This window comes from Cervus elaphus, chromosome 12 (genome assembly GCF_910594005.1).
Source record: "Cervus elaphus chromosome 12, mCerEla1.1, whole genome shotgun sequence".
In the NCBI taxonomy this organism is placed as follows: Eukaryota; Metazoa; Chordata; class Mammalia; order Artiodactyla; family Cervidae; genus Cervus; species Cervus elaphus.
This window is the reverse complement of record NC_057826.1, coordinates 1,830,750-1,858,339: the sequence shown is the minus strand read 5'-3', so window position 1 is coordinate 1,858,339 and position 27,590 is coordinate 1,830,750. Positions and strand designations below refer to the sequence as shown.

The 27,590-nt window shown below is 45.7% G+C and overlaps 1 protein-coding gene across 5 annotated transcripts in view; it reads left to right on the top strand.

The window, feature by feature from the left end:
* The window catches only part of TDP1 (tyrosyl-DNA phosphodiesterase 1), a 71,901-nt gene that overhangs the window by 15,013 nt on the left and 29,298 nt on the right, over positions 1–27,590 (top strand). For 3 of the 5 annotated variants that reach the window (XM_043920216.1, XM_043920215.1, XM_043920214.1), the window contains exons 6-13: positions 1,220–1,254; positions 6,748–6,840; positions 11,895–12,062; positions 12,499–12,577; positions 15,412–15,594; positions 16,225–16,273; positions 17,886–17,952; positions 19,817–19,924. In XM_043920216.1, the coding sequence (XP_043776151.1) occupies positions 1,220–1,254; positions 6,748–6,840; positions 11,895–12,062; positions 12,499–12,577; positions 15,412–15,594; positions 16,225–16,273; positions 17,886–17,952; positions 19,817–19,924 (782 nt within the window). The remainder of the gene's footprint in view (positions 1–1,219; positions 1,255–6,747; positions 6,841–11,894; positions 12,063–12,498; positions 12,578–15,411; positions 15,595–16,224; positions 16,274–17,885; positions 17,953–19,816; positions 19,925–27,590) is intronic. The other 2 variants (XM_043920218.1, XM_043920217.1) reach the window with 2 other exon arrangements.

The following is a 27,590-nucleotide window of genomic DNA, read 5'->3' as shown; positions in this document are numbered from 1 at the left end:
CTGAAAAGGAATATATATCTACACACACATCTATACTATGCACATACATATGCACAACGGGCCATACACACACACATGTTTGTATACGTGTAGAGCTGAGTCACTTTGCTGTACTCCTGAGACTAACACAAGCTTGTCAGTCATCTCTTCTTCTATTAACAACAGAGACATGAATTACACCTTCCTGCCCACTCTTACCCTGAGTTTGTGAGGCTGGTAAACGCAGCCCCCTGTCCGTGAGCATCGCCAAGACGGGCTGTGTCCTTCTCACCCACGTGCTCCAGGTGCCCATCGCTGCCCCAGGGCCGTCTGGAGAGAGTGGGTGGGGGTGCACTCTGACTTTAATAGTACTTGCTTCCGTTTGTAGGGCGCTTACTCCATACAGCTCCTTTTCCTAACCACTTTAAGTGTACTTTTCCAATTTATTCCTAACAACTCGCAGAATCTCTTAGCAAAGCTTTCGTTTCAAAGAGGAGAAAGACGAGGTTTAGAGAGTCAAGTATTTTTCCAAAGTTATACAAAGCTGTGAAGAAAGGACTGGGGTCTGTCTATACACCGAATTCCTAGCTACTAAGCTGTTTTTGATACCTCTATTTAATTTTTTCATATTGAGGCATATTCTGCTTAATTAAGGTCTTGCTATACCAGATGTTAGATAAAATGTTTTACTCCCTCACCTACTAGCCCAGTTTGTAAAATTATCATTTTGTAACATGAAAATGGATATAATGTATTATCTTTACTGTCAACACTTGTTATGTTAAAAATACAAAAAAACTTGTTTTAGTATCATAGTGTTTCCATATCACCACCACTTTCAATGTTTCTTTAAAATATGCTTGGAAAACTTATTGGGTGTACTTGTATGAGCCAAATGTCTAATTTTAAAACTTTGCATAGAATCTCATTTGCTTTTACTAGTTTTCTAACAACTAAAGAGATTTTCCTTCCTTCTTCTAATTACTGTAATTAAAAATGCAGTATGTATTGAATCATTCTGGGTAACTTAAGAACAAAAGTTGTTTTTAAATAAGCCTCACTGGGTGCTGTTGTTGTAAAGGCTCTTGGTGATCAAAGGCTTACCCACTAGAGGGCAGTAAAAACTTAAAAAATTGAACTGGATCTTTTCTAATATTATTTTCAATGGATACAGGTATTGTTAAGGGTTTTTTGTTTGTTTTTGTTTGTTTTTAATGACTTGACCTCTTTTTTATCCTAGGCAAAGTTGGATATTGCATTTGGAACACACCACACGTAAGCAATTTTTATGAAATGGGGGAGGATATGAGTTTAAAAGATCGAATGATGCTCTTCAGAAATTACTCTTAAAGGGGATGCACATGTGACAGTTTTGTTGAGGGGAAAGCTGTCAGGAAGTGGAGTTTTCCTGACAGTCTTGAGACCGGTACCAGGGGGGCGGCTCTGGACATGAAGTCTGAGTCTGTGATGTGGTTTCTGCTCTCTGCCCCCGGGGGGCGGAGGCAGGGATAGGTTGTGGTCCGTGGTCGCGAGTGACTGTAGAACCATGGCCGTCACATGCCTGAAGATTCCCCTGGTTTAAAGAAAGCCCTGTGAATTTTGTAAGATTCTAAGTTGCAGCAAATAGATTATTGTTAGGTCAGCTCTGTGCTGTGAATAAAAGAAAAACTATTTTGCAAGAAGTTGTCACCCTGAGAGACTGGTGCCTGTCCTGCTTTAAGACATGTCAGAAAATTCTCTTAGGGTGGTGTCCGAGACATTGCAAGCCATAGGCGGAAGAAACTTTTCTCTTCCTACATGACATACCAGCTTGACTCCTGTTTTAGTTGCATCTTAAAACTTTTATGGAGCTCTTTTACATAATTGGTTCTCTAGCTGAGAAAAGAATAAGACATGGTTGTCTTCATTTCATTGTTTTTGTAAATCAAATTTATCTAGAAATATGTCACGCTCTTCTGAGTGTGACAGCCTCGTCTTGCTTCTGGACCAGCAGTGGAAACAGATCGCCTGCTGCTTCAGGCTTGTCCCTTTGGGCACCTGTTCCTCCTGTTCCTAAGGCAACAAGGAAACTCGTAGGTGGAAGTGTTTGGCCCGAGTCTTGCAGTGACCACTGTTTTCCTGATATTATGCCAAAAATGAGGGCATGTGTTCATCATTTGCTTTGTAAGCTTAAAGCTATATTTTGCCAGCCTGTTTTCAGAAAGGAACCAGAGCAGAAAGCCTTGAGCCACTTTGTGAAAGGACGCTTATCTACCCCACGTCATCTGGTTTTAGATGCTCTTATGTAAACATTGCCACATTTACCAACCGTGCCTAAGTGGTAGCTTTAGTGTAATGGAGGGGTTGAGGGTTGTTGAGAGTGATCTCAAGCACCTGTGTCGCTGGGGAATCAATTGTTCTTTACACGGCGTAGAGCTCACAGGAGGCTGATTTCAGCCCAGGATACAAACAGCACTGAATAGACTGGACAGGCGTCTTGGGCTCCTGCAGCTTCTCCACGGGAGAGGCTGGTGGGCAGCAGCAGTCAGCTGTCCTGGGTCGACATCCTGCCCGGAAAGGGTCCCACCGGATGGACCCTTGTCCCCCACCCTTAGCTGGAATTCAGCCTAAATACCTTCCCAATTCAGAAATACATTCAGCACGCCCTGTCAGTCTTGTGGATCCTGGTTCGCTAGGCCTGCGGTGCTGGGTTCCTGTGCGGGACGCACGTTCCAAGGTGGCGGTCAGCTTTTCTCGGGCACATTCACGCTCCACACATACTGTGTTGGCAAGTGATCATGGGAGAGCCTGGGGCCCGGAGGGCTTGAGTGCTGGGCTGGCCTGGGTCTGCCACAGTAACATGTGAGGCAGTGGGGCTGTCCTTTTCTTTTTTTTCCAAAAAATTGCTTGGTCCTTTGTCTTCATTTTCTAGATTAGAGCCCCCAAGTCAATAGGCAGTTCTCCTCCAGTCAGCGTTGGAGGCAGGACTAAGACTGTTTATTTTTGCTTAGGTTCTTAGTTTGCTTTTTTTTTTTTAAGTTTTTTATTTTATCTTTTTTTTAGTTTTTAAATTTTTTTTTATTTTTGGCCATGTGGCATGTAGGATGTGTCCCCTGTAGTTGAAGTGCAGTCTTAACCACTGGACCGCCAGGGAATTCCCTTGACTTACTTCCGTTGCTTCCTCACGGGTAACATTAAGTCTGTTTCCTTTGGCCCATCCCCCCGGCCACATACACACAACACACACACACTTTGCAAGTTCCATCCCGCCAGTCACACGCCCCCCACACACACCCCCCATCCCAGCGACACACACTTTGAAAGTCCATTTCTCCTTTCCCCGCCAACACAGGCATTTTGCAGGTTAAACCCAGGAGGCTTCCTCATTCAGAGCGGCAAGTGCCTGGGGAAGTAATGGTGGTGGAACCATCCCTCACCCCGTAGTGTGAGTAGTCTACATCTTGTTAAAATGCCACTATCTTGTAGGAGATTGAGCTCATGTCTTGAAATTACTTCGAGTTGCTCATTTTAAAATGTGTTAAAAATTATTCATTAAATCTATTATGCCCTTGAAGCCCAGCTCGAGGGGATATAAAGCATTTTGAGATGGACTGACTTTTGTCCTTGCAGCTTTCAGTCTTTGGGTGAGAGAGGCAGACAAACATGAACTACCAATGGAGGGAGGCCTCAGCTCCTGGTAAGGTGTGGGCCCCCCCCCAACAGAGTGGGGCTGCCACAGCGACTCCCCAGGGTCTTGGGGTCACACGGCCTTACCTGCACCTGTGTCATGGAGGATCTGGAAGTGACCAGACGCAGCCCGTCCTCCGGGAGCTCACGGTCCTCTTGGCGACAGTGAACGCGTTCCATCCGTGCTTCCCAGATGCCCTGCCGTCTTGGGACGTATCTCCTGGTGCTTTAGAATGCTGAGGCTTTCTGCTGGCCCATAGAGCTGGGAGCGAAGGCCCCTCCCAGGCCCCGAGAATCCATAGGGAGGAGAAGCACCAGATACGGCCGGTAGCTGGGTGCAGGGCTGCCCTCTGGGCTGTAGGAAGCCTTCCTCCTTCCCCTCAGGATGCGGTCCCCTCTCTCACCTGGGCTGCCCTGACCTAGCCTCGCCCGCCCCTGCCCCAGAAACATGAAGTAGCTGCAGCCCGCCCCCCACTGGGGAAGCCTTGCCCAAGGATTGCTGCATGCAAGACATGTGATCCCAGTAAGCGCTGCTTCTGGTTCATGTGGGACCCTGGATGGTGCTCGTGACCTCTCCCAGCCACGGAGTCTGCACTTGCATTATAAAATGGGAATGATAATGCCTCTTCTGGATTAGGTGGGGTTTAGCATGCTAGCATTAGATGCCTGGCACATAAATTGCTGTTGTTCAATCACTAAGTTGTGTCCGACTCTTTGTAACCCCATGGACTGCAGCATGCCAGGCTCCTCTGTCCTCCACTATCTCCTGGAGTTTGCTCAAATTCATGTTTGTTGAGTCGATGATGCTATCCAACCTTCTCATCCTCTGTCATCCCCTTCTCCTCTCGCTTTCAATCTTTCCCAGCATCATGGTCTTTTCCAGTGAGTCAGTTCTTCGCACCAGGTGACCAAAGTATTGGAGCTTCAGCATCAGTCCTTCCAATGAATATTCAGGACTGATTTCTTTTAGGATTGACTGATTGGATCTCCTTGCAGTCCAAGGGACTCTCAGGAGTCTTCTCCAACACCACAGTTCAAAAGCATCAATTCTATGGCACTCAACCTTCCTCATGGTCCAACTCTCACATCCATACATGACCACTGGAAAAACCATAGCTTTGACTATATGAGCCCTTGTTGGCAAGTCATGTCTCTGCTTTTTAATACGCTGTCTAGATTTGTCATAGTTTTCCTTCCAAGGAGCAAGCGTGTTTTAATAAATGCTCCACAGATATTAGCTTGCTTTACCCTGTGAGGGAACAGCTTCAAACGTGAGAAACGTCGGTTTTGCTCCCTACACAGCTTACTAGATAATATGCAGGTCAGCACTCCTCCAGGGAGACTTCATTTTGTGTGTTTTTATCCATTTTTAACTCTGACCTTCTTGGGACACGCCACTTGGTCTATGAAAAGATTAACATGGCTCCCCTTAGAGCAGTTCTTTGTGCTGTTTAATAGGATTCACTGACATTGGTGTGTGATTTTCCCTGTAAATGATGCTTTGACTAATGGAAATATTTGTAAAACTTACATCATGAATTCATAACTGGCTTATTGTTAATTAAAACTAGCTACTAATTTGGCAACTGTGTATGTAAATTTGTAGAGGCTTCAGGAAGCACATCTCATAAGTGGGAGGAAGATTGGCTCAACAGCTGTCTTTCTCCAGCTTTGCATTAATTTACTGTTTGCCAGCTTAAATTTTTTTTTTTTTTTTTGCAAGAGCTAAATCTTATTCTTTGTTTTTATATGCTTTTGGATGTTTTTTAATGCTAACTCCATTCTATCTAAATAGTATTCAGGTTGTTGTTTTTCAAGTGGTTCATTTTTTTTCCCCAGGTGTAAACTGACTTCCATCAGTAAACATTAAGGAGCATTTTGGCCTCAGTGGAAATAAAGCAGAGTTACTGCCTTGAATAAATCTCTGGCTGGGTGTGGGGAGAGAATTTAGGTTCCTGAAATAATCAGAAAACCATCAAGAGGCCAAGAATCATCTCGTAGCAGATGACAAAGTAAAGCAGGTCATTGAAGCATAGAGGGAACACACACATGGAACACTTTAAGTTAAGCAAAATGCGTATCACGTGTCGTCATCACAGCAGCCCTGTGAAGTGAACAGAGAATTGGTCCTTCTTGTTACAAGTGAGAAACTGAGGCTTAGCCACACAGAACGACCCGGGGTGTTCAGTGCTTCCGTGGCGTCATGTGGTTTCCAGGTGATAAACAGAGGTGCTTAGGTCTTCCAGCCTCAGATGGGAACCTCTTATCTGTGTGCTGTTCCCCCTCCCCTCCCTGGAATTCAACTAAGAGAAATAGTCTGATGACCGGGGAAGCCCCATCTGAAAGAAAGGAATCTCGAGAGCTGATTTGAGTCAAGGGAAAAGAAAAGGCAAGACTCACCTCCAGCCCAGGTTCAGGCTCATGACAAGCCTGGTGTCTGTGGAGAAGACCAAGTCTGGTTTCTATGAAGAAAGATCAGTGGTTACTTGGTCTCACTCCCCTCTGCTGTAGCAGGGGCCCCAATAAAGCCTTGCCTGAAGGAAAAAAAAGATCAGTCACTTGAAAATGAGGCGTCTTTCAAACTTAAACTGCATCCCACAGTAGGAAGTGCGTTTGTCATTTCAGTCTACTGCACACACCCACACTGATGAGTGCTGAGACCAGGTCCATGAGCCTGCACTTACCTATACGCGATACACTCTTGAGTTGCTAATTTATTCTGTTGCAGCCTTCTGTGTGGTTTTGTTTTAACGCTAGGTAGCCACAGTGTAGCACAAGCTTGTGACCAGACCCTGAAAACACTGAGCGAGCAGGTTGCTCTTGTCCCTCATAGTGACGGGTGATGCAGAGCAGATGGTGAGGGGCCAGGCTGGCCACGTGAGCGGGGTGGAGCAGAAGTTCACCTCAGTCATCCGGCACTCTGAGCATTTTGGAAGGTGGCTTTCCACCTGTCACGTGAGCAGACTTTGATAATGTATAGAAGAAATGGAGACTATAAATTTTGAAGTTTGGGTGATGTAAGAGTTTTTTACCTATTGCGTTTGCACTGGAAAGGTGTTTGAGAGTGCTGCTAATGCTGCTGTTCCTTTTCTGCTCTTGAAGGAAAATGATGCTGCTGCTATATGAGGAAGGCCTCCGGGTTGTCATACACACCTCCAACCTCATCCGCGAGGACTGGCACCAGAAGACGCAGGGGTCTGTAGGGCTCTGTCCGTTTTGTGCTGAGAAACATCCAAAATGGGAGCGTTCATTGTAGTCTTTTTCTCCAGTTTTTTTCATTGTGGGAGGAAAAAACCAGAATTATGGCATAGAAAAGAGATGCATGCAAAAAAGTGATACTGCCTCCCTTGTGGTAACTGATGTTAACCATTTAGCCCATGATCATTCACACCTGTCTATTTATACTGATAAATGTTGTTTAGTCGCTAAGTAATGTCCGACTCTTTGTGATTCCATGGACTGCAGCACAGCAGGGCCCCCTGTCCTTCACTATCTTCCTGAGTTTGCTTAAAATCATGTCCATTGAGTTGGTGATGCCATTCAATGATCTCATCCTCTGTCGTCCCCTTCTCCTGCCTTCAATCCTTCCCAACATCAGGGTCTTTTATAGTGAGTTGGCTGTTTGCATCAGGTGGCCAAAGTATTGGAACTTCAGCTCCAGCATAAGTCCTTCCACTAACATTCAGGGTTGATTTCGTTTAGAAGTGACTGGTTGGATCTCCTTGCAGTCCAAGGGACTCTCAAGAGTCTTCTCCAACACCACAGTTTAAAAGCATCCGTTCCTCAGCGCTCATCTTTCTTTATAGTCCAACTCTCACATCCATCCATGACTGCTGGAAAAACCATAGCTTTGACTGTACGGACCTTTGTTGGCAAAGTGATGCCTCTGCTTTTTAATATGCTGTCTAGGTTGGTCATAGCTTTTCTCCAAAGAGCGTCTTTTAATTTCATGACTGCAGTCACTGTTCACAGTGATTTTGGAGCCCAAGAAAATAAAGTCTGTCACTACTGCCATTTTTTCCTGTAAACATACCAGTACATAAAATTTATATGCTGTAGTTTTTTTCCTATTTTTTACAGAAATGGCATCATAACTGTATTCTCCAGCCAAGTAGGTCTAAGGATCTGAGGCAGGATAGAGGATAAAAAATGGAAGGGCCAAACGTATTATTTTTCCAATAAGACCCTCCTGATAACTTTCTTGGCCCTCACTCACCCTTACACCCACCTGTACCTGAGCCTGCCAGCTCCCAACAGGCATCAAAGGAAAACTCAGGGGTTGATTGTATGCTAAAAATATCCCTTTATGGAGAAGGAAATGGCAACCTGCTCCAGTAGTCTTGCCTGGAAAATCCATGGACAGAGGACCCTGGTGGGCTGCAGTCCATAGGGTCACATGACTGAGCACGCATGCATGAGCGTAGAGGGAGATGGGTTCGTAGCAATAAACTGGTAGAACTAAAAAATATATATATCCCTTTACCTCCAGTCAATTTAGTTTCCCATAAAACATTCTAAATTGCTGTCTTTTCAGAGCCTGTAATATGGCTGTAAATCTCCGAAAGAATTGAACGCAAAGGTTTTTCATGCTTTTTAAAAAATTACTAACCCTTTGTTGTTGGTGCATATTTACTAGATCTAGTTTTTGATTTCTTGGGGAAGTTAGGGTTTATCCTTAGACATTTTAGGGACTTGTTCGAGTCACATTTCACCCTTCATTCTCCTTCCCAGGAAGCCCTCTTTACAGCCAGCCTTGGGTTCCCTTTCCTTCGTTGAAGCCATTCTGCATGTCTCTGCCTGCCTATGTTAGAAGAAGCACCCTTTCAGGGTTTACGCATTTTCCCCTGCATTCTGCTCTGTGTTCCCTTGCCCGTATCATCACCCAGCCTGGAGAGAGCCCTGACCCAGGGCTCTCACTGAGCCCGCGTTGCACCCTGAGTTGAGCTGAGACAGGGAGCCTCCCAGCCCCCATCCTCCTGACCCACTGAGCCCAGGTGGGCTGCCCAGCCCTTGAGTCGCCTCTTCTATCACACAGCCCTTATGAATGTGAAAGGCAGTTTTCCCCCAAGCCAGGCATCTTGTCCCTCTTCATTGTCCTTCCCCACCAGAGCGGGTGTTTGAGCCCCTGTCCCCCTGCCTGGTCGTTTTCCGACAGACACGTTCTTGTGTCCCGTTTAAGATACACTTCCAAACCACTCTGTTCTGACGGGGGCGGGAATGGACGGTCCCTGAGAGCCTTGGCTGCTGGGCTCCTGATCTACTGAGTTTCTGGTTGACAAGGTCTTTTGCCGCCCCTCAAGCTTCTAAGCTGCCAGTTGAGTTTTGGGACCTATGACTCATCTGTAGCCCCATCTAAAAAGGAAATGAAATTGACATAGCTTGTCCTTAGAGGAACAGTAACTTAAAAGGATTTGTCGAGTTGACTCTGAGTCTCCTGTGACTCAAAGAATCCCACCCCGGCTCTCTGGCTCCTTCTGGAGCTGGGTGTAGAGGCAACCCTGCTTCCTTAGGTGTCTTTGACTTGGCTGATGTGGGGAAGTGATTAAAGATAAAGGGTTTATGTGTTCATTTTTTCCTTTATTTAAAAACACTTAACTTTTTAAAAATGTATTGACTAGGTGTAACTTCACATGGCTCAGAACTCAAAGTACAAGTGGTCTAAAATCTCCCTCCCACTTCCTTCTGCTGGCTCCCTGGGAAAGGGGTACTGTCAGTCTAGATCCCACTCTGTCCGGCACTTTACAGTTCTGTGTGGCGAGTGTAATCTCATTTCACAGTCTGCCTGTCACGGCCCTGTGGATCCTCTCTCCTCCTGATGGTCTCCACCCATCCTTTTCACCAGCTTCTTGCTCCACTTGTTCACGCCTCAGTTAAAATCATCTGGCCCGGCGCTTTCTGTTCTTATTCTGTCAAAGGGTAAAGACATCTCACATCTCGATGTCCTGGTTTGGAAAGTCGTCGTCTGTCATGTTCCTCCTCCAGAACCATTCTTGTGAGTGACCCTCTGATCCAGGAGGAGCCCCCCTCGTCCTGCAGCTCCGAGTTGCTGTGGGAAGGAGAGACTACCCCCATCCATCCCGCCCAGCACAGTCACGGTACACGCAGCAGCCAAGCGGGGCACAGAGGGGTCACCGAGCTTGCCCAGAGTGACACTGCCAGGTAGCAGCAGATCCCGGTATAGAACCTGGACTCCTCCTGGTCTCACACATTACCCATTGTGTGAAGGGTTTACTTTAAAAAAAAAGCACACCGTCAGAGCTGTGAGTCAAGTTTTATTTGGGGCAGAATGAGGACTATAGTCCAGGAGATGGCATTTCAGATAGCTCTTCAGAAGCTGCTCCAGAGAGGCAGGGGGGAAAAGTCAGTATGTATGTGATTTTGGTGAATATGTGCATGCCATCAAGCACATTTTTAGCAGAAGGTCTATGCTAGTTTCATGAAGGTTACTGCTACTCATGAGAAGCAGGTGTCACCGTGAAGGATTTTAGGACTTTCCTGGGTTCGAGGCGATACAAGAATTAGGCTCTTAAAATCAGCTCCTGAAAATATCTAACTCTCTGAAGGCCTGTTCTGCCAGTTTTTCCCCCAAGCACAGAGTGCCTCATTTCTGCTCTCCACCCTGACCTTCTTTCACGGGGTGTTGAAAGGCAGCCGCTGCAGCAGCACATGATTTAATGCTTGTAGATGTAGTAGAGGGCAAGTGCCAACCTGCGGTTGACAGAGGGTCTCCTTGAGGTGGGGAGGAAGATGTGACAGGCCAGCCTGCCGGGAACAAGTTCAGAGCTCAGGAGATGCCCCCCCAGCATCCTCGAAGTTCTGACAGCCTGCCTCTCGGTCTCCTTTGAGGGCTGCCAGCGAGAGAGGAACAGGCAGTTTCTGTTGTGGCTTCCCGGGTCAGACGGAGGAGGTGGCGGGAGGAACCACAGTAGGGGAGACCGGCAGACGCAGCTCCTGGCTGCTGAGGCTGCTTTCTGTTGGGCCCTGTTCATTACCTCGTAGGCATCTTTGTGAGGCAGGACTGCTAGCTAACCCGGTTTTGCAGCTGAAGGAGGTGCACAAGAGCTTTGAAGGCATATTTCTCTGGAATCCTCAAGGGACCAGTTCACAGAAGGACTGGGTTTAGATGTGGCCACTTGCCATTCGTGGGTATGACATAGAGGTTTTGACAAAGTACACTGACAAAAAATTGATGAAGTTAGAGATGTCATTAAAGTTTTTTTTACCGATTTATTTGAAAGCCTGAGGTTAGTGTTAATGTAATATGACCAAATGTAGACTATACCTCATTCCAGACACCAGATATGGGATATATATATACATATATGAAAATGAGTTTGTTTATTGAAAACATATTTGCACATACATTTTTTCTTAATATAGATAACTTTTATTTTCCGCTTGGCTAAAGAGCTGCATTGACATACGTTTGGGCAGAAACTTGGTGGGTCACCGCTGTGTAGAGTTGCCGTAGCAACTAGGAGTAGAACTGTTGTCATCAAGGCTTTGAAAGCAGTGTAGGGACTTACCTGGTGGTCCAATGACTGTGACTCCACATTCCCAATGTGGGGGCCCGGCTTCATTCCTGGTCAGGGAACCGGATCCCACATGCTGCAACCAGGAGTTCGCATGCCACAACTAAAAATCGCACATGTTGCAGCTAAGCCCCAGTGCAGCCAAATAAATATTTTTTAAAAAGCAGTGTAGAGCTGAGAAGGTAAGCGGGGGAATAAGCAGGTGGGTGAGTGAGTCGGGGAGCATGGAGGGATCCAGTTGGGGGAAGCAGGCAGAGGCCAGGCCTTCCTGGGTCTGAAATTCACTGTGATCTTTTCAAAAATAATTCTGGGCATGATGAGAACCATTGGAGTGGTACAGTCAAATTTGTTCTCTATTTCATAAGGATGACCTAGGGCATCCCATATGGTGCTAGTGGTAAAGATGTAGGACACCTAAGAGATGCAGGTTCAATCCGTGGTTTGGGAGAATCCCTGGGGAAGGGCATGCAAACCCACTGCAGCATTCTTGCTTGGAGAACCCCACGGACAGAGGAGTCTGGCGGGCTACAGTCCATAGGGTCACAGAGTCGGAAATGACTAAAGCAACTTTGCACTCACACACACAAGGATGGCCTTACCAGCAGGTGGAGAGAGGTAGTGAGAATTCCCCTCCTCAAGGTGAGAGCCTGGTTACGGAGAGAGCACGGTGATCAGCTCTGCCCCTGATGCTCAAGGTGGTTTTCTTTTTCCATCCAGAGTATGGTTGAGCCCCTTGTACCCACGAATCGTCCACGGGGCCCATAGATCCGGAGAATCGGCCACACGCTTCAAAGCTGACCTCATCAGCTACCTGGCAGCTTATAACGCCGCCCCTCTCAAGGAGTGGATAGACACCATCCAGGAGCACGACCTCTCAGAAACAAAGTAGGATGATCATGGCCTCTTAGCAACTCGGGGGGCTTACCTTGAGAACCGCATGAGGTCTGCTGTGCGGGGGCCTGGCGGGTGGTGGGGGGGACACTGGGCTATCCCTCAGCAAGTGCTGAGAACAGGGCCCGTCCCTGTCGGCACCCGCTGGTCCTCAGGTGCTGGAGCGGAGGCTCGGGGCCCTCCCCACTCACCTGAGTCCCCACCGGAGTGCCTGCTTGGCAAGCCCGTTTCAGGGTTATTTGACTTCCGCCCCATGGGGGTCCAATGGGGTGCTTGAAAATGATTTTAAGTGTCAGTTAACTCCTCGGAGGAGGCATCTCAAGAAAGCGGGTTGGCTCTTGGAATATTTCATGCTTATTGTTAGTGTTTGTGTATATTTTGAAGTCCACACATCACTATGTTCTTTAACTTGTATTTTGTATCGTTTTAGTGTTTACCTTATTGCCTCAACCCCGGGACGCTTTCAAGGAAATCAGAAAGATAATTGGGGACATTTCAGGCTTAGGAAGGTAATAAAATTTTTACTATTTAAAAAAATTGTATTATATGTTCACTCCTGTTTCATTTACAATTGGTATATTTTGAAAGCAGCTTTGTAATATCTCTAGGACAACTCTGGGCAAGTATTAGGCACTTGAAATTGATTATCTAATTAAAAGTGAAACTGAAAGTGAAGTCTCTCAGTCGTGTCCGACTCTTTGCGACCCCATGGACTGTAGCCCACCAGGCTCCTCTGTCCATGGGATTCTCCAGGCAAGAATAGTGGAGTGGGTTGCCATTTCCTTCTCCAGGGAATCTTCCCGACCCAGGGATCGAACCCAGGTCTCCTGCATTTCAGGCAGGCACTTTAACCTCTGAGCCACCAGGGAATTATAGTTTGCATTAATTACTTGCATTTTAACATTTTGCCTCTTTTATAGGTGCAGAGTTAACAGATCTAAATGGCAAAAGCATATGGACAATCTTTAGTTTTTTTATTTCTTGTAATATAATTAGAGACTTTGTTTTATACAAGTAGTTTTTGCTCAGCATATGAAGGATTTTTTTTTTTTTAATGTCAAGGATTTTTCACACAGATTCAACAAAGAACAGAAAATAGTGTTGAGCAAAGACCACAACTGAGCTATGATGTGTTTTGTTTGCTAAACCAGTGCCCTAGGAATTGTAATTATGTGAATGACATTTGCTGCTGGTATGAAAATAAGCCAAGAAAGATCTTTAACAAAATAAAACAAGCAGCAGGTTAAAGTTTCAAGTTTCTTCTACCTCCCTCTAGGAGTCAGTTTACCTTAGTAAATTCCCAACACGATTTCTTAAAAGCCCCTCTTTTTCCATAGATTACTGATGCTGTGTGAGAATTCCCCTTGGCTGATGACCATTTTTAATTTCCTATTTCTAAGTGAGAGCACAGCTGAAAGCAGGCAGGGTCTCAGCACCACCGTCTTTCTATCCTGAGCTCAGGAGCAGGCGAGCCCCACAGGCTGGGCGGTGAACGGCGCTCAGTCGTGTCCGACTCTTTGCGACCCCATGGACTGTACCGTCCATGGGATTCTCCAGGCCAGAATGCTGGCGTGAGGAGCCTTTCCCTTCTCCAGGGGATCGACCCAACCCAGGGATCCAGCCCAGGTCTCCTGCCCTGCAAGCAGGTTCTTCACCAGCTGAGCCACCAGGAAAGCCCAAGAGTACTGGGCTGGGTAACCTGTCCCTTCCCCAGTAGATCTTGCCAACCCAGGAATCAAGCCTGGGTCTCCGCACTGCTGGTGGATTCTTCACCAGCTGAGCCACCCGGGAGCCCTCAGGTTGGATAAGTGCACGGCTTTGTGGGTTGATACCCACGGCGGGGGCCCAATCCTGACCCGGTTGTAAGCCGTGAGACTGTGACTTGCTCCCACCCTCTCGACGTCTGTCAGATGGGCATAACGGCAGTCCTTCCCTCACAGAATCATGTGGGGTTGAATGAGGAAAGGGGGGCGCGGCGCGTGTTGGTTGTTCAGGGAGCGCTTGTGGGGCTGGGCTTGTGGGCTAGTGGCTCAGAAAAGGCTGGGCTTGTGGGCTGGTGGCTCAGAAAGGCTGGGTGACCACACACACCTGCGCAGGGTCCCTGGCTTGCTGAAAGCTGAGTAGCCTCTTATCCAAGTGTGCGACCCCTTTGCACAGTCAGGAGCTTGTGTTGCATCACATCTGTCTTCCAGTAAAGACAGGGCGTGATCAGAAGTCTGCCCCCCTCCTGGGGAAGAAAAGCCCAGGACTTGGGCCACAGTCCTGTGGCTGATCAAGGACTGAGCCCAGAATAGTAGCAGAGTCTTGTGATTGTCAGCTCAGTCCTGCTTCCTACCCCATGTGCTCCCAGGGTGGAAGTTGAGAACTGTTTGGGGCCCTTTGGGGAAGTGTGTTTATGAGTATTAATGCCTGCTCAGTGGTAAAGAGAATAACACATATACCCTGAACGATGCAGCTGTCACATTATGAGCTCCACTGGAACAGGAACTGTGGCTTATTTTTATTGCTGTCTCCAGCTAAAGAGAGAAAATTCTCAAGTGTTTTCTGACTTGTTTCTGCAGCTTTGCATAAATATCAAACAAAGCAGGAAATGCAGGTCAGTCTTCCCCAGGGCTTAAGGTGGTATGTATCCATATGTAAATATATTCTCTTTCATTTATAGAGCATCACAGCAGCCCAGAGCCCAGGCCTTTTTCAAATGATAGGAGTCAAAATATATAATAGTTTGACCTTCTAGGTTTTATTTCAGTGTATTAAACCTTTGGAATTTCAAGGCAGAAGGCTAATCTCATATGGCAGGTTGCTAGTTTGTCTGACATTGCTACTAAAATGGGTCATTCTTTTTTTTTAATCTGTTTAAGTACAAATCAAGAACTTTGGGAGAGAAATACTTCTGTCCTCTTACTCCACTAAAATAAAATATTTTCAGTATTTAAAAATATTCCCCAAAGGATTAACATATATACACTACTATATATAAAATAGACAACTAATAAGGAACCTACTATGCAGCACAGGTCACTCGACTCAGTGCCCTGTAATGACCTCTATGGGGAAAAAATCTAAAACAGTGGATCTATGTACAACTGACTCACTCTGCTGTACGCCTAAACCCAACACAACATTGTATATCAACTACACACCAGTAAAGTTTTAAAAAACAAAGTAAAATTTTCCCCAAAGAAGAAAAGTTGTATGTGGGTATGAAACTGAGCATTAACCGTTTTCAACATTTCCTTGTGAAGTAGGCAGTCCGAGGACAGAAAACCGTGTTCTGCGCGGTCACGGCTTTTCTCTCCACACGGTCGGACTGACTCTAGCATTCATTTTTGTTCTCTCACAGCTTCTAAAAGAGCACGCCTCACCCATACCTAAAGCAGAGTCTTGGCCAGTCATAGGCCAGTTCTCCAGCATTGGCTCCATGGGGGCAGACGAATCAAAATGGTTGTGTTCTGAGTTTAAAGAGAGCTTGGTGACCCTGGGCAGGGAGAGCAGGACCCTCGGAAGTGCTGTTCCTCTCCATCTGGTGAGTGCCCCTCCTCCCCGAGGTCACCGTTCTCACCCTCTGGTCCAGGAGAAGAGTCAGGTCTGTCCTCCTTGCCACAGAAAGGGGTTTCATTCCATGGTTCGGGGATGGAAGACACTGAACGCAGTGCGGCAGCATGCTGTTTGTGACCGAGTCTCCCTGATGGCGTCTGGTGCTGGGAGCTGGCTGGCTTCTTCCAGGCTCTGTCTCAGCCACAGACAAGCCTGCGGATGCTCCATTCCTTCCTTTAGGTTGTCAAGCCAAGGGAAAAAATTTTTGATAAAGCATTGCCAGCAGAATTACAGGCATTATTGACTTTTTAGAGACATTTGAAGTAAGAATTAATTTTACATTCAGTTCAGTTTTCTTTTGGTGTTTCAGAGCAAAAATACTTATTGAAATGTAAGTTTCTTTAATTGACTATAAATGCTTTCTATAGTTTAATTACTAGAAGTTCAATAGTTTTCAATAAGATGGGAACTTTTTAAAATTTAAAGCACGTTTTCTAACTCTTGAAGTATTATTTCTAATTGAGGTTTTCATCTGCGTAAAAACTAAACTTCTTTCTTTTTAACACGCATGGATAGTTTCTTCAACATGGTGCACTCTAAGTGTTGTTTTTATTTTTAGATCTATCCTTCAGTGGAAAATGTGCGGACCAGCTTAGAAGGATATCCAGGTAATTGTTGAGAAGACTGTCCCGATTGTGTTTTTGTGAGTACATTTCATAAATACCCTGGTAAACTTTTTAAAACAAGTAATAAGAATGCCTTCCTCCTTAAGGTCAGAAAGGTATTGATGAGAAATTTGGAGATTATTCTGTCTTAACTGGCTGAGGATCTTTAAAGTAGGTAACATTGAGTGGTGCTGGGTTCCAAAGATGATGCCATACAGTTGAGCAATTTGAGTGCTGTTTAATCTTCACAGTAGCCCTGATTGTTTGATACTTTTGCCAAAAAGATTGTTCTCCCCTCTGCCGCCAGTGGTTGTCTGGATAAGACATCCAGATAAAACCAGCTTCCGCCACAGCTCCATGCTATGCCTGTTTCTAACACCTCCCTCTTCCCCAACACCCCCCCCACCACCCGGCCTAAAGTACTGTGTGTGGGGTTCTTCCAGATTCGAATCCCAGACACAGATCATATTGAGGGTCCGGAACTGAGGCTTAACTCTGAGATGCAATCTTTAATACGATATAATTTAGTTGATAATAGCTAGTCTCTCAAGGGCTTCATCTGTAAACCCCAGGACTATTTTGTAGACATCTTTCAGTCTGGTCCTCTAGTTCCCTTATGTCAGTGCTGGGCAATTAACTTGTTTGGAATTCAACAACCCCCAGGTAGTGTATTCAGGAGGTATTAACCAAAATCCCAAACAGGGTATACGTGTGTGCTAAGTCGCTTCAGTCATGTCCTGACTCTTCTGTGACCCCATGAACTGTAGCCCACCAGGCTCCTCTGCCCATGGGATTCTCCAGGCAAGAATACTGGCTTCTAATTGTGTTTCCACCTGGAACTGTATCTTTATTCTGTCTGTAGGACTATGGCTTTTAGGATTCATTTTGAAAAATGAAATGGTTTACTGAACATTTTATTTTAGTGATCTTAGGTTATTGCATTTGTAAGAATCCATGTAGCTAGGACAGAGTCTCTTTGGAAATATCAATACAAAAGCTGAAGGAGGCAGGAGAACCAGGCTTTCATCCTAGTCTCCCCTCTCCCAAGTGTCCTGGTCTTGGGCCCAAAAAAAGACGCACGAGACCTCGTCTTATAGAATGTGTCTCTAGGTGTCCCACCTGGACGAGGACAGCAGGGTGGGCTGGGACTCATTCTCTGGTCTCTCCTAACATTTCTGTGCTACTGTGCAGTCTGTGCTACTATAGATGTTAAAGGACCACCACCATACCCCCTCCAATGATTAAATATCTTTTTCTATTAAGATAGTCAACATTTACTATTTGATATGCACCCTTTGAAGGAAGTATATTCATTTCTGTCCAGTTTTCTTGCCTGAAGAATCCCATGGACAGAGGAGCCTGGTGGGCTACAGTCCACGGGGTTGCAAAGAGTCGGACATGACGAAGTGACGAACACTATGCACTTGTAAGAAAGGAAACCCCACTGAGAGGACAAACCTCACGCGAGTATAGACGTTTCCTTCCAGAGAGCTATTCCGTACGGTGAAATAAGTAGTGGCTTCTTTAACCACTATGTATAGATTTTCTTAATGAGGGTCCTCAAAGTATAGTCAATAATTTTTATTTGTTTACTTTATTTCTCTTATTTTAAAAGCTGGGGGCTCTCTTCCTTATAGCATCCAGACGGCGGAGAAACAGAATTGGCTTCATTCCTATTTTCAGTAAGTAATCCAGTTAGAATGCTGCTGTTGCTTCTTTCAAGTAAAATAAGAATGTTGTCTGTCTGATTTTCTTAAAAAAAGAAAAAAAAGAGCTTTACATAATATGGCTGTATTTTTAATCTGTATATGTTAGTGATAGAAATCCCTTAAAGTTCTAAACATTTCTTGGAATTGGTTTTTAATACCAGAATCTAATTTATCTCTGTGAGGTTCCTGTTTAAATATTGGCATACAAAGACAAAAGATAAGTGAAAGAACATGTTGGGAAATTTAGAATTTACATAGCAGTGTTTTAGTTCATATTTCCAAAATATGGCATCCTCTGTGTACACATTCATGCGCTGGGAAGCTGCAGGCTTTCTGAGGGGAGAATCCATGTGCCTTCTCTGGGACACATGGCGGCCTCTGGCTTGCTGCTCGGCGAACGCTCAGGCTGAGGGGGTGCTCTGTGTCCTCCCGTCGGCCACCCTGCATGTTCTCGGCCAGCTGCAGCCTCAGCCTGGCTTCAACAGGCACTTAAGCTGGAACCAAAAACGAAGACAGATTGCCTTTCAATAGCTTTAGTCTGGGAATTCCCTGCCGCTCCAGTGGTTAGAACTCCTTGCTTTCACTGCCAAGGGCCTGGGCTCAGTCCCTAGTCAGAGAACTAAGATCCTGCAAGCCACCCAGGGCATGGCCAAAAGGAAAAAAGAAAAAGAGCTTTCGTTGTAATTCAGTATGTCATCCTAGAGCCTTTCTTTAATGCTTTCTTTGGAAGTGTTTGGTTTTGTTTTGCAAAGGACGTTTCTCCAAATCGAGCCCCTTTGAGTATTGTGTTCTTACCAGTGAATTTTGGTTTTTTGTTCTAAACTTCTATTCATTTATTTATCGACTGCCCTGGGTCTCTGCTGCCACAAGCACGCTTTCTCTCGTTGCGGAGAAGGGGGCTGCTCTACTTGCTATGCGTGGGCTTCTTATGGTGGTGGCTCCTCTCGTTGCGAAACCCAGGTCTGGGGCGCGTCAGCGTCAGTAGCTGCAGCTTGAGGGCTCGCTGGTTGTGGCTCAGAGCCGCGATGGTTAACGCATGGTCTCAGTTGCCTCAAGCATGTGGGATCTCCCCACAGCAGGCATCAAACCTGTGTCCCCTGAGTTGGCAGGTGGATTGTTAACCACTGGACCACCGGGGAAGCCCCACAAGTGAATTTAATAATCTAATAATGACTCTGCCAAATCCCAATTTTACTCTTTCAGACAGTCTGTTCCTTTGAGGGACCGTCCTCTTATATTCATAAGTGAGAATTGTTACTTTATGACATAGGTCTTTTTTTTTCCCATGAAACCTTAGTCCCCAAAATGTTGGAAACTTAGAAACCAAACTTAGACATATGAATATCTGCATTTGACTGGGGTATTTCTGAATTATCCCCCTGCTCTTCAGCATTCCATTTTGATATTCATACCGTTTGTATTTTGTTCATTCAGCAAGCATTTGGTGAGCCTTTCCTACTCAGTAACGTGCTCTGGGAACACAATTCCTGCTTTTAGAGAGACAAGGTGTGCTTACATGCAGCTAAAAGCACGATGGAGATAGTATGTGTGCATATATGTGTGTGTGTTCCTAACACGACGCAAGGACCATGTGCCTGCAGGTCACACTGCTGTTTGTAGGTGGTATTGTCTACATGCCTACACTCTGAAATGAACATGTGCTATTCTGTTAGCTCAGCAGAATATAGGGCGTTATCACAGGTCATATCCACAGAACAAGGTACTCACTGTTTTTTTACACTATAGGATTTTGCTTTTCATACGATTTTCTCATATTAGCACTGTGATGACCCGTTTGTGTTTTCTGACTGGTGATTTGTGCCTTTTCCATCACTAGCAAGTGGTCAGCTGACACCTCAGGCCGCAGCAATGCCATGCCACATATTAAGACGTACATGAGAGCCTCTCCAGACTTCAGTCAGATCGCTTGGTTCCTTGTTACAAGGTACGAGTTCTTATATTCTTGATGGGAAAAATTGTTTAAATGTATTTGCATCTCCTGTTAAGAGTACTGAATGCACTTCCAAAAAGTGATTTTGTGAATCGCCCTTCGTTTTCTCTTAAATATGTAGGGGTATTTGTGTCTTTGTTATTTGTTGTTTACTCGCTAAGTCGTGTCCAACTCTTTTGAGAAAGTGGTGGCTGCCTTTGGGGGTCCTTGTGAGAGTTAAACCACAGAGGGGACAGAAGGACCCAGGACACACGAGGCCGTGGTCACACCTATTCAAGCTCTGCCCTTGAGGCCATGGAGGATGGCCAGGGGGACTGCTGCCCTTCTCCGTGCTGTGTGCCTTTACAAAGAGAAACTTCTGCCTCTGACGAGGAGGGTGCCTGGGTATGAGATATGCCCTGTAGAATTCCTGGTGGAGAAGTCGTTGTCTGGGGCAGGAAGTGCCAAGGAGAGCAGAGGTGTAGGGGTCTTGTGGCCCCTCTGTGGGCTTGGAGCTCAAGCCCTAGCTGCTTCAGTGAGTGCAAGATTGTTCATTACTCCCCTGATTTCATTGTAAATAAAACACCCTTGCAAAAGCTAGGTTACTGCCAGTATTCCTAGAATGGAAGTGATAAGAAATCAAGTTACAGTGCTACCCAGTCTTCTACAAAGTTAACCAACAAGAACGTGAATTCAGTCATCACGTGGATCCTTGAACATTCTCCAAAGGGACCTGGATATTCAAAGACCGCATCTCCGTGTCAGTCACCTGTGTGCTCAGCAACTGTCTGATGTTAAATGTTAAACCAAGTTACTAAGTTGAGGGAGAAAGACCTGGCTGTTGATTCTGGTTCTGTCACCTCCTGATGCTGCGTGTGACCCTCACTTCCTGTATACTCTGATGACCAGTCAGTAGGGCTAGGTGAAACAATCCATCTGCTTCCGATTCTAAACCACCACCCTTGGAAGCGGTGCTGAGAGCCGGGCCATCGTACACCCCAAGGGCCACTTTATTACAAAGCGTGTTATTTTGCTCTTTGTTGAGGCCCTAAAATGATGTGACATTTCCTTCAATCAGATCTGAGAGATTCTCTACCAGTTTGAGTAATAGGACTCTACCCATCGTATTACTTTTTTATACTCATCAAGGCTCTTATTGAAATCATGTCACTTTGCAGGAATGTTGAATTTGAAGGCTGTTCTTCCAACTTTGGTTAAAATCCTCTTAACTATTAACTTAGAATGCTTTTTCTCAAAATAGGGTCAAAACAAATATAGAGAAACATATCAGTTATTGGGTAAAAGTGGTCTCGTCTAGCACCATGGGTTTTTTTTGCTGGGGAAACAGGTGCCCAGAGAAATTAAGCATTCAAAAGCTTGCAGCTCGCCGGAAGGCCAGGATGGAGGCTGCACCAGTGAAAGCACTGCCTTGACTTTGCGCATAACTGACTGTGGCAGATGCTTCAGAGACAAGTCCTGGGTTTGGGGTGTGGCTGGTAGGGAGGTGGGCGGTGGTCACCTTCTAGAGAAGTCAAGAAACAAAACTGGTTTTGGTGGGAGAATGGCCAGCTGGATTAGATTGACCTATTGTGGTCGGACGGTTAAGTGGAATTGTCCATTGGCGATGTTGGAGTCAGAAGGTCAGCATATGTGTAGTATGTTTTCGAGTTCTCTATAGAACTGATCGTTGACACCTTGAGCCCGTGTGTGGATGGATGGTCAGGGGAGAGTGGAGCCGAGGGCTGGTGCCCGGGAGGGGAGGAACAGACCAGGACAAAACATCACACCTCCCGGGTTCCCAGGCCACAGGGGTGGGTTGGGCCCAAGCCTTCCCTCCTGAGTTACGGAATAACTGGTCACCATCCTCCATGAAACAGTCTTCCTTCTACTTAAAAAGCAATGTTCTGCATTGTATTTTTGATATCATAAAGTTTAACCATTTCAACATGTATTTATTGAGCACCTACTATGTGGCAGGCACTTTTCCAGGTTCAGGGAGTACCGTGATAGCACATCATCCTTGACTTTATGGTAGTGAGAACTGCACAAAAACCAAGTTTATTTGCATATATCAAATGATGATAGTTGCTGTAGAGAAAAATTAAGTAGAAGAATAATTTAGGTGCACAGTCCTTTATTCAAAATCCTTGAGACAAGGTATAGTTAAGTATTTGGAGCTTAATATGAACACCTATAACATCTGTTTAATATCCCTCGTGTTGTTACAAGTAGCCTCACATTAGCCTAGGTCAGCTTCTGTCACCTAATGAGCTCACACAGATAAGCTTTGCCAGTAAGTGTAGTGAGTTGGGTAATAGCTTAATTTCCGAGCTGGTTTCCGTTGTTTTTAGACTTCCAAGCTAACATGTAGTGCTTCGTGCTAAGTTGCTCAGTCGCGTCTGACCCTTTGTGACCCCATGAACTGTAGCCCACCAGGCGCCTCTGTCCATGGGATTCTCCAGGCAAGAATCTTGGAGTGGGATGCCATTTCCTTCTCCAGGGGCTCTTCCCAACCCAGGGCTTGAACCCACATCTCTTATGTCTCCTGTGTTGGTGGGCGGGTTCTTTACCACTAGTGCCATGTGGGAACCCCAGTGTTTATACCGAGTTTCAGGCATTCTTCTAAAAAGCAGAGTCTATGCACAAACACATTGGAGAAGGCAATGGCAACCCACTCCAGTACTCTTGCCTGGAAAATCCCATGGACGGAGGAGCCTGGTGGGCTGCAGTCTGTGGGGTCTCGAAGAGTCGGACACGACTAAGTGACTTCACTTTCACTGTCCACTTTCATGCACTGGAGAAGGAAATGGCAACCCACTCCAGTGTTCTTGCCTGGAGAATCCCAGGGACGGGGGAGCCTGGTGGGCTGCCGTCTGTGGGGTCACACAGAGTCAGACACGACTGAAACGACGTAGCAGCAGCAGCAGTACACACACACACACTCACGTAATCCTGATGACAGTCCTGCAGGTGAGCATGTTCGTCCCCTCACTGGTGGGAGAACTGAAGCACAGAGAAGGTCAGCAAGCATCCGGGAGCTCAGGCATGTGCCGTCCCAGTGTCAGGGAGTCTGCCCCTTAAATAGGATGACCAGGGAAGTCCTGACTGACACGGTGACATTTAAGCAGAGACCTGAGAGAAGGGAGGGAGCCGTGTGGGTGGAGAGCTGGGGGAAGCGTTCCTGGAGAGAGGCACAGCTGGGAGTATTCTGGTTTGTGTTTGAGAAACGGCATGGGTGCTACTGGAATGAGTGGGATAGGAGGGCAGAGCAGTTGCTGGGGTTTTGGTCAAGATAACACTTTGCGCGGGACTGTCCTGTTCTTTCTAGGGTGTTAAGTAGCCTGGCCCTCACGTACTAACCACCATGTCATGGCAAAAGCTATCCAGGTGCCCGTGCCTTTCTAAGTATCCCCAGGCTGTCTCCTGCTGGTGGTGCTGTCACCTTTGAGAATAAGTTCAGGACTTTGTGAAGCTGCTCTTCTCCCCTCTGCTGCGTTTTCCTGTGTTAGAGTGGCGAGCCGTGGCTTCTAGTCCAGATGAAGGGATAATGCCAGCAAATCCAGCAGCCCATCCACAAGGGGCAGATACATTATGTTTTAAGACTTGGATTGTAGTGAAAGATAAATACGTCAAAAGCTGCATACATTTGACTCCCCCCCACTTTTTTTTCTTGACGCTTTACTACTTTGATCTTTTGTTAAAACTCCATGTTAATGTTGATGCTTGGGATGAATAAGTGCTTTTTATTAAAACTATATTCTCAGAAAAAAATTATAATAGTAATAAGCAATATGGGTGATAAGCCATGTGAATTTTGACTCTAATATGACTTTTAATAAGCCAGATTTGCACATCCAAAGAAGTGTTGCCCTTTAAAATGGTCACCTTGAGAAACTAGATATTTTATGAAAAATAACTGCCACCACTCACATCCTTTTGCCACTCTTCAGAATTTCCTTCAAAGTGAGTTTCTATGGCACATTAATAAGTATTGTTTCTTAGTAGACATGCTTCTGTTCTGGGCCTTGTGACTAAGTGGCTGAAGGCAACTGCAAACTTATTATCTGGCAGTTCCTGTGGGTCAGGAATCTGGATAGGGTTTGGCTGGTCAGAATTGGTATTCGTTACTCAGCTAGGTTCATCCGTATGCTTCTCCAGCCTTGAATTGAAATAATTTCTTCCTGTTTTGAAAATTGAGGTTTGTTTTCCATAGTCAAGGGAAAGTCTCCTTGAGCATACTCGCAAGACTGACCCTCAGGTTCCCCCAGAGGCTGTCTGAGAAGTGCAGCCCTAACCTTCTTTGGAGCCAAAGGAGGCAACTTGATTGGAGGGAGGTTTTCACCCTGCAGCACCATGGCTTTGGAGACCCACACTCACTTGGGTATGTAGAGTTGCTAAGTAGAACCCTACAAGGTACAACTCCCCCCCCCCCAAAAAAACCCAAACTCGTCACTTTGGCAACGTACTTCACATATTTCCTATGAGTGTGCATAGTGATCACTGGTCGTTTCTCAGCCCATCGTAAGTAGAGAATGTTGGCTTCCTGGTCACAGAGACTTGGTTTTACCCAGCTGACATTTCACAAATGTGGAAACTGGCTTCAAATCAGAGACTGAAATCCTATAGAAGATGCCAGCTTTCATATAATTTTCATCTTTTACTTTATCCTTCTACATATACAAATACCAGATTTTTCCTTCCCTCTCTTTCATGATGTGTTGTGATTGGGGTTCTGACTGAAAGCATTTTTTAATACAGCCTAGGTTACGTTTTAGTATTATATAGTTGCCACATCACCAAAATCTCCCCTAAAACCATTTTTAATGAAGTTTCTTCGTGAACGGACCTGTCTCCATTAGTTTTTGCCCTTCTCTAAGAGAAAATGAATTCATGTAAGTCCCATACTTTTTTTCTACCAGAATGCTCTTCCTGACACTTGGTAATTTTGTGAAATACGTGTCGTTTCTTTCAGACCAATAAAATAGTACCTGGTCTGCAGTGTCCCAGGAAATTTTGAATGAATGGATGGTATCCCTCTTCGTCTAACTACCATTCATTTTCTGAATGCTTCTCAGGTTTTAAGTGTGTTTTCTTTTCTGTACCAGAACTCTTAAGCTTATTCTTAAAGGTTTTCTCAAATCTTCCCCTTTGAAACTTCTTCTAGCTCAGCAGACATGAGTCGTTACTTTTTCCTTTGTGTTTTCGTAAGGCTTCCCAGGTGGTGCAGTGGTAAAGAACCCGCCTGCCAGCGCAGGAGACTCAAGAGACTCAGGTTCCATCCCTGGGTCGGGAAGATGCCCTGGAGGAGGAAGTGGCAGCCCACTCCAGTGTTCTTGCCTGGGAAATCCCATGGATACAGGCGCCTGGTGGGCTATGGTCCCAAACAAAGAGTTGAACGTGACTGAGTGTGCACGCAGCACTGCTTGCCTGGTCGTTTTACGTCTTCCTTGTACGTTTTAGGGCATTTGTTGGCCTCGATTTATTATGACCTGCTTGGGAGCCCGTGCCAGGGGCTTGCTCATCTTTACCCTCAGCGTCTACTGCATCTAACACTGCCCAGCGCATGTTTAAGGACCAGCGCATATTTGAATCAGAGCCCTTTACAAAATACTCCTGTTCAAATAGAGCATATCTACATATCACAGATCAGGAGTGATATCAAATCCACATCAGACATGCAGACATTCTGCACTGTCTGGGAGGCCTGCAGCAGGAACTGGCCTCCAGAGAACAGTAGGGCCTGAATTGGTCTCCTTGTTCCCCAGCCATCTTGCTCATCCTCACACCACCACTGCTGGTGTCTTAGCTTTAACCCCATCAACCCTTTCAAACTCAGGTACCTCGGACGATCAGCCATCATACTATGGAGGAAATAGCCCTGAGGTAGAGTCCAAAGATCCATGTCTAAGTCGGGATTGCCACATACTAGCCTTGCCACTCAAATCTTGGAAAAATCATTTCTTTTCTGGGCCTTTATCTAACTTATGGAATGATCAGAGGACAATGCTGCTGCTGCTGCTGCTGCTGCTGCTGCTGCTAAGTCACTTCAGTCACGTCCAGCTCTGTGTGACCCCAGAGACAGCAGCCCGCCAGGCTCCCCAGTCCCTGGGATTCTCCAGGCAAGAACATTGGAGTGGGTTGCCATTTCCTTCTCCAGTGCATGAAAGTGAACAGTGAAAGTGAAGTTGCTCAGTCATGTCAGAGGACAATGATAGAAAGTAAATGTGGCTCAGATGGTAAAGCGTCTGCCTACAATGCGGGAGACCCGGGTTCAATCCCTGGGTTGGGAAAATCTGGTAGCATGCCAGGTTCCTCCGTCCATGGGATTTTCCAGGCAAGAATACTGGAGTGGGTTGCCATTTCATTCTCCAGGAGAGTTGGACACAACTAAGCAACTTCATTTCACTTCTACCCATTAAAGTGTATGAGGTGTTAAGTGTTAGTTAACCGCTTAATTTTTACTGGCTGTTGACAACCATGTGTTATTATTAAGCTCATATTCATTAGACCTCTAGGGAGTCAAGAAAGTTTATCAAGACTTTATCTGTTTGGTTTATATGACATATGGATGTGTAACGTGACCTAAAGACTTTTGATAAATAAAGCCTTTTCTCAACTCAGTGTGGTTAAGTTTAAGACTAGTCATAATTATTCTATAAAAGCAACACAAGTATATTCAGCCAGAAGAATATGTTCAAAGAAACTTAAAATTAGCACTTTGGATTGAACTTATTAGAATGTTATATCTGCAGGCTTTTATCTGGTTGCTTTTATGGAAAGCTATTTATAGTTCTCAGTGCTACTGTGAAATCATCCCATGTTTGATGGGCAGCCTGTTATGGAAATTACTGGAACATAATGACAAAAGACAGTGTTTAAATTTTACCACGGGACCAAGCAGGCAAGAAGATGAGCTTGAAGAAGCAGCCTTGGCTGAGAAGATAGTGCCTAGGAGTACTTGGCAGACCCCGATGAGAACAATTATGAAAGCTGGGCATTGTGGGTGGGCAGAACGGGATCTCTGTCACAGTTGCCTAGCAACCGACGGGATGAGTAGAAATGTTGATGCTGCCACTTCAGGGGAAAACAAGACAAGTGCTTGACTACAAAACCGCTGCAGCTTTTTGAGGGAACATTGAGGGCACTCTTGCCTACCCTGCTTTTCCACACACTAGTGCGGTGCTGCTTTAATGTCTGTTCCGTTGATTCTGAAACAAATAGTCCTTTTCCTCCGTTGAGCTTTAAAAAACAAAAAAAATCACATTGGACCTCACAGAAAAATTATTCCTAGATGTCACTGGAGCGGACCTGGTTCCCTGGCCCTACGGCTCCAAGTACTGATATTAGCTGGTATGCCTCAGGTACTTTGTTACAAATGACTGTTATGAGTACCAAAGTCTGCGAATGGCTTCTTTATATGGCAGAGGTGATCGCAGGTCACTTGCTTTCTTGTGCTCTGGTACAAGTAGACCAGGGTCAGCGCATGCCCCTTTTCATGCTCGTGGGAGCAGGTCTCTCGAAGCGTTATCCCTGATGGGAGAAAGCTTGAAACCCCCAACCTAGAGTCTCTAGACCCTTCGTACTTCAGCATTGCTGGTGACAAGCTGTACCTGTGGCTGGAGGTGAGGCACTGTCTGGGAGGCCTGCAGCAGGAACTGGCCTCCAGAGAACATGCCTCACA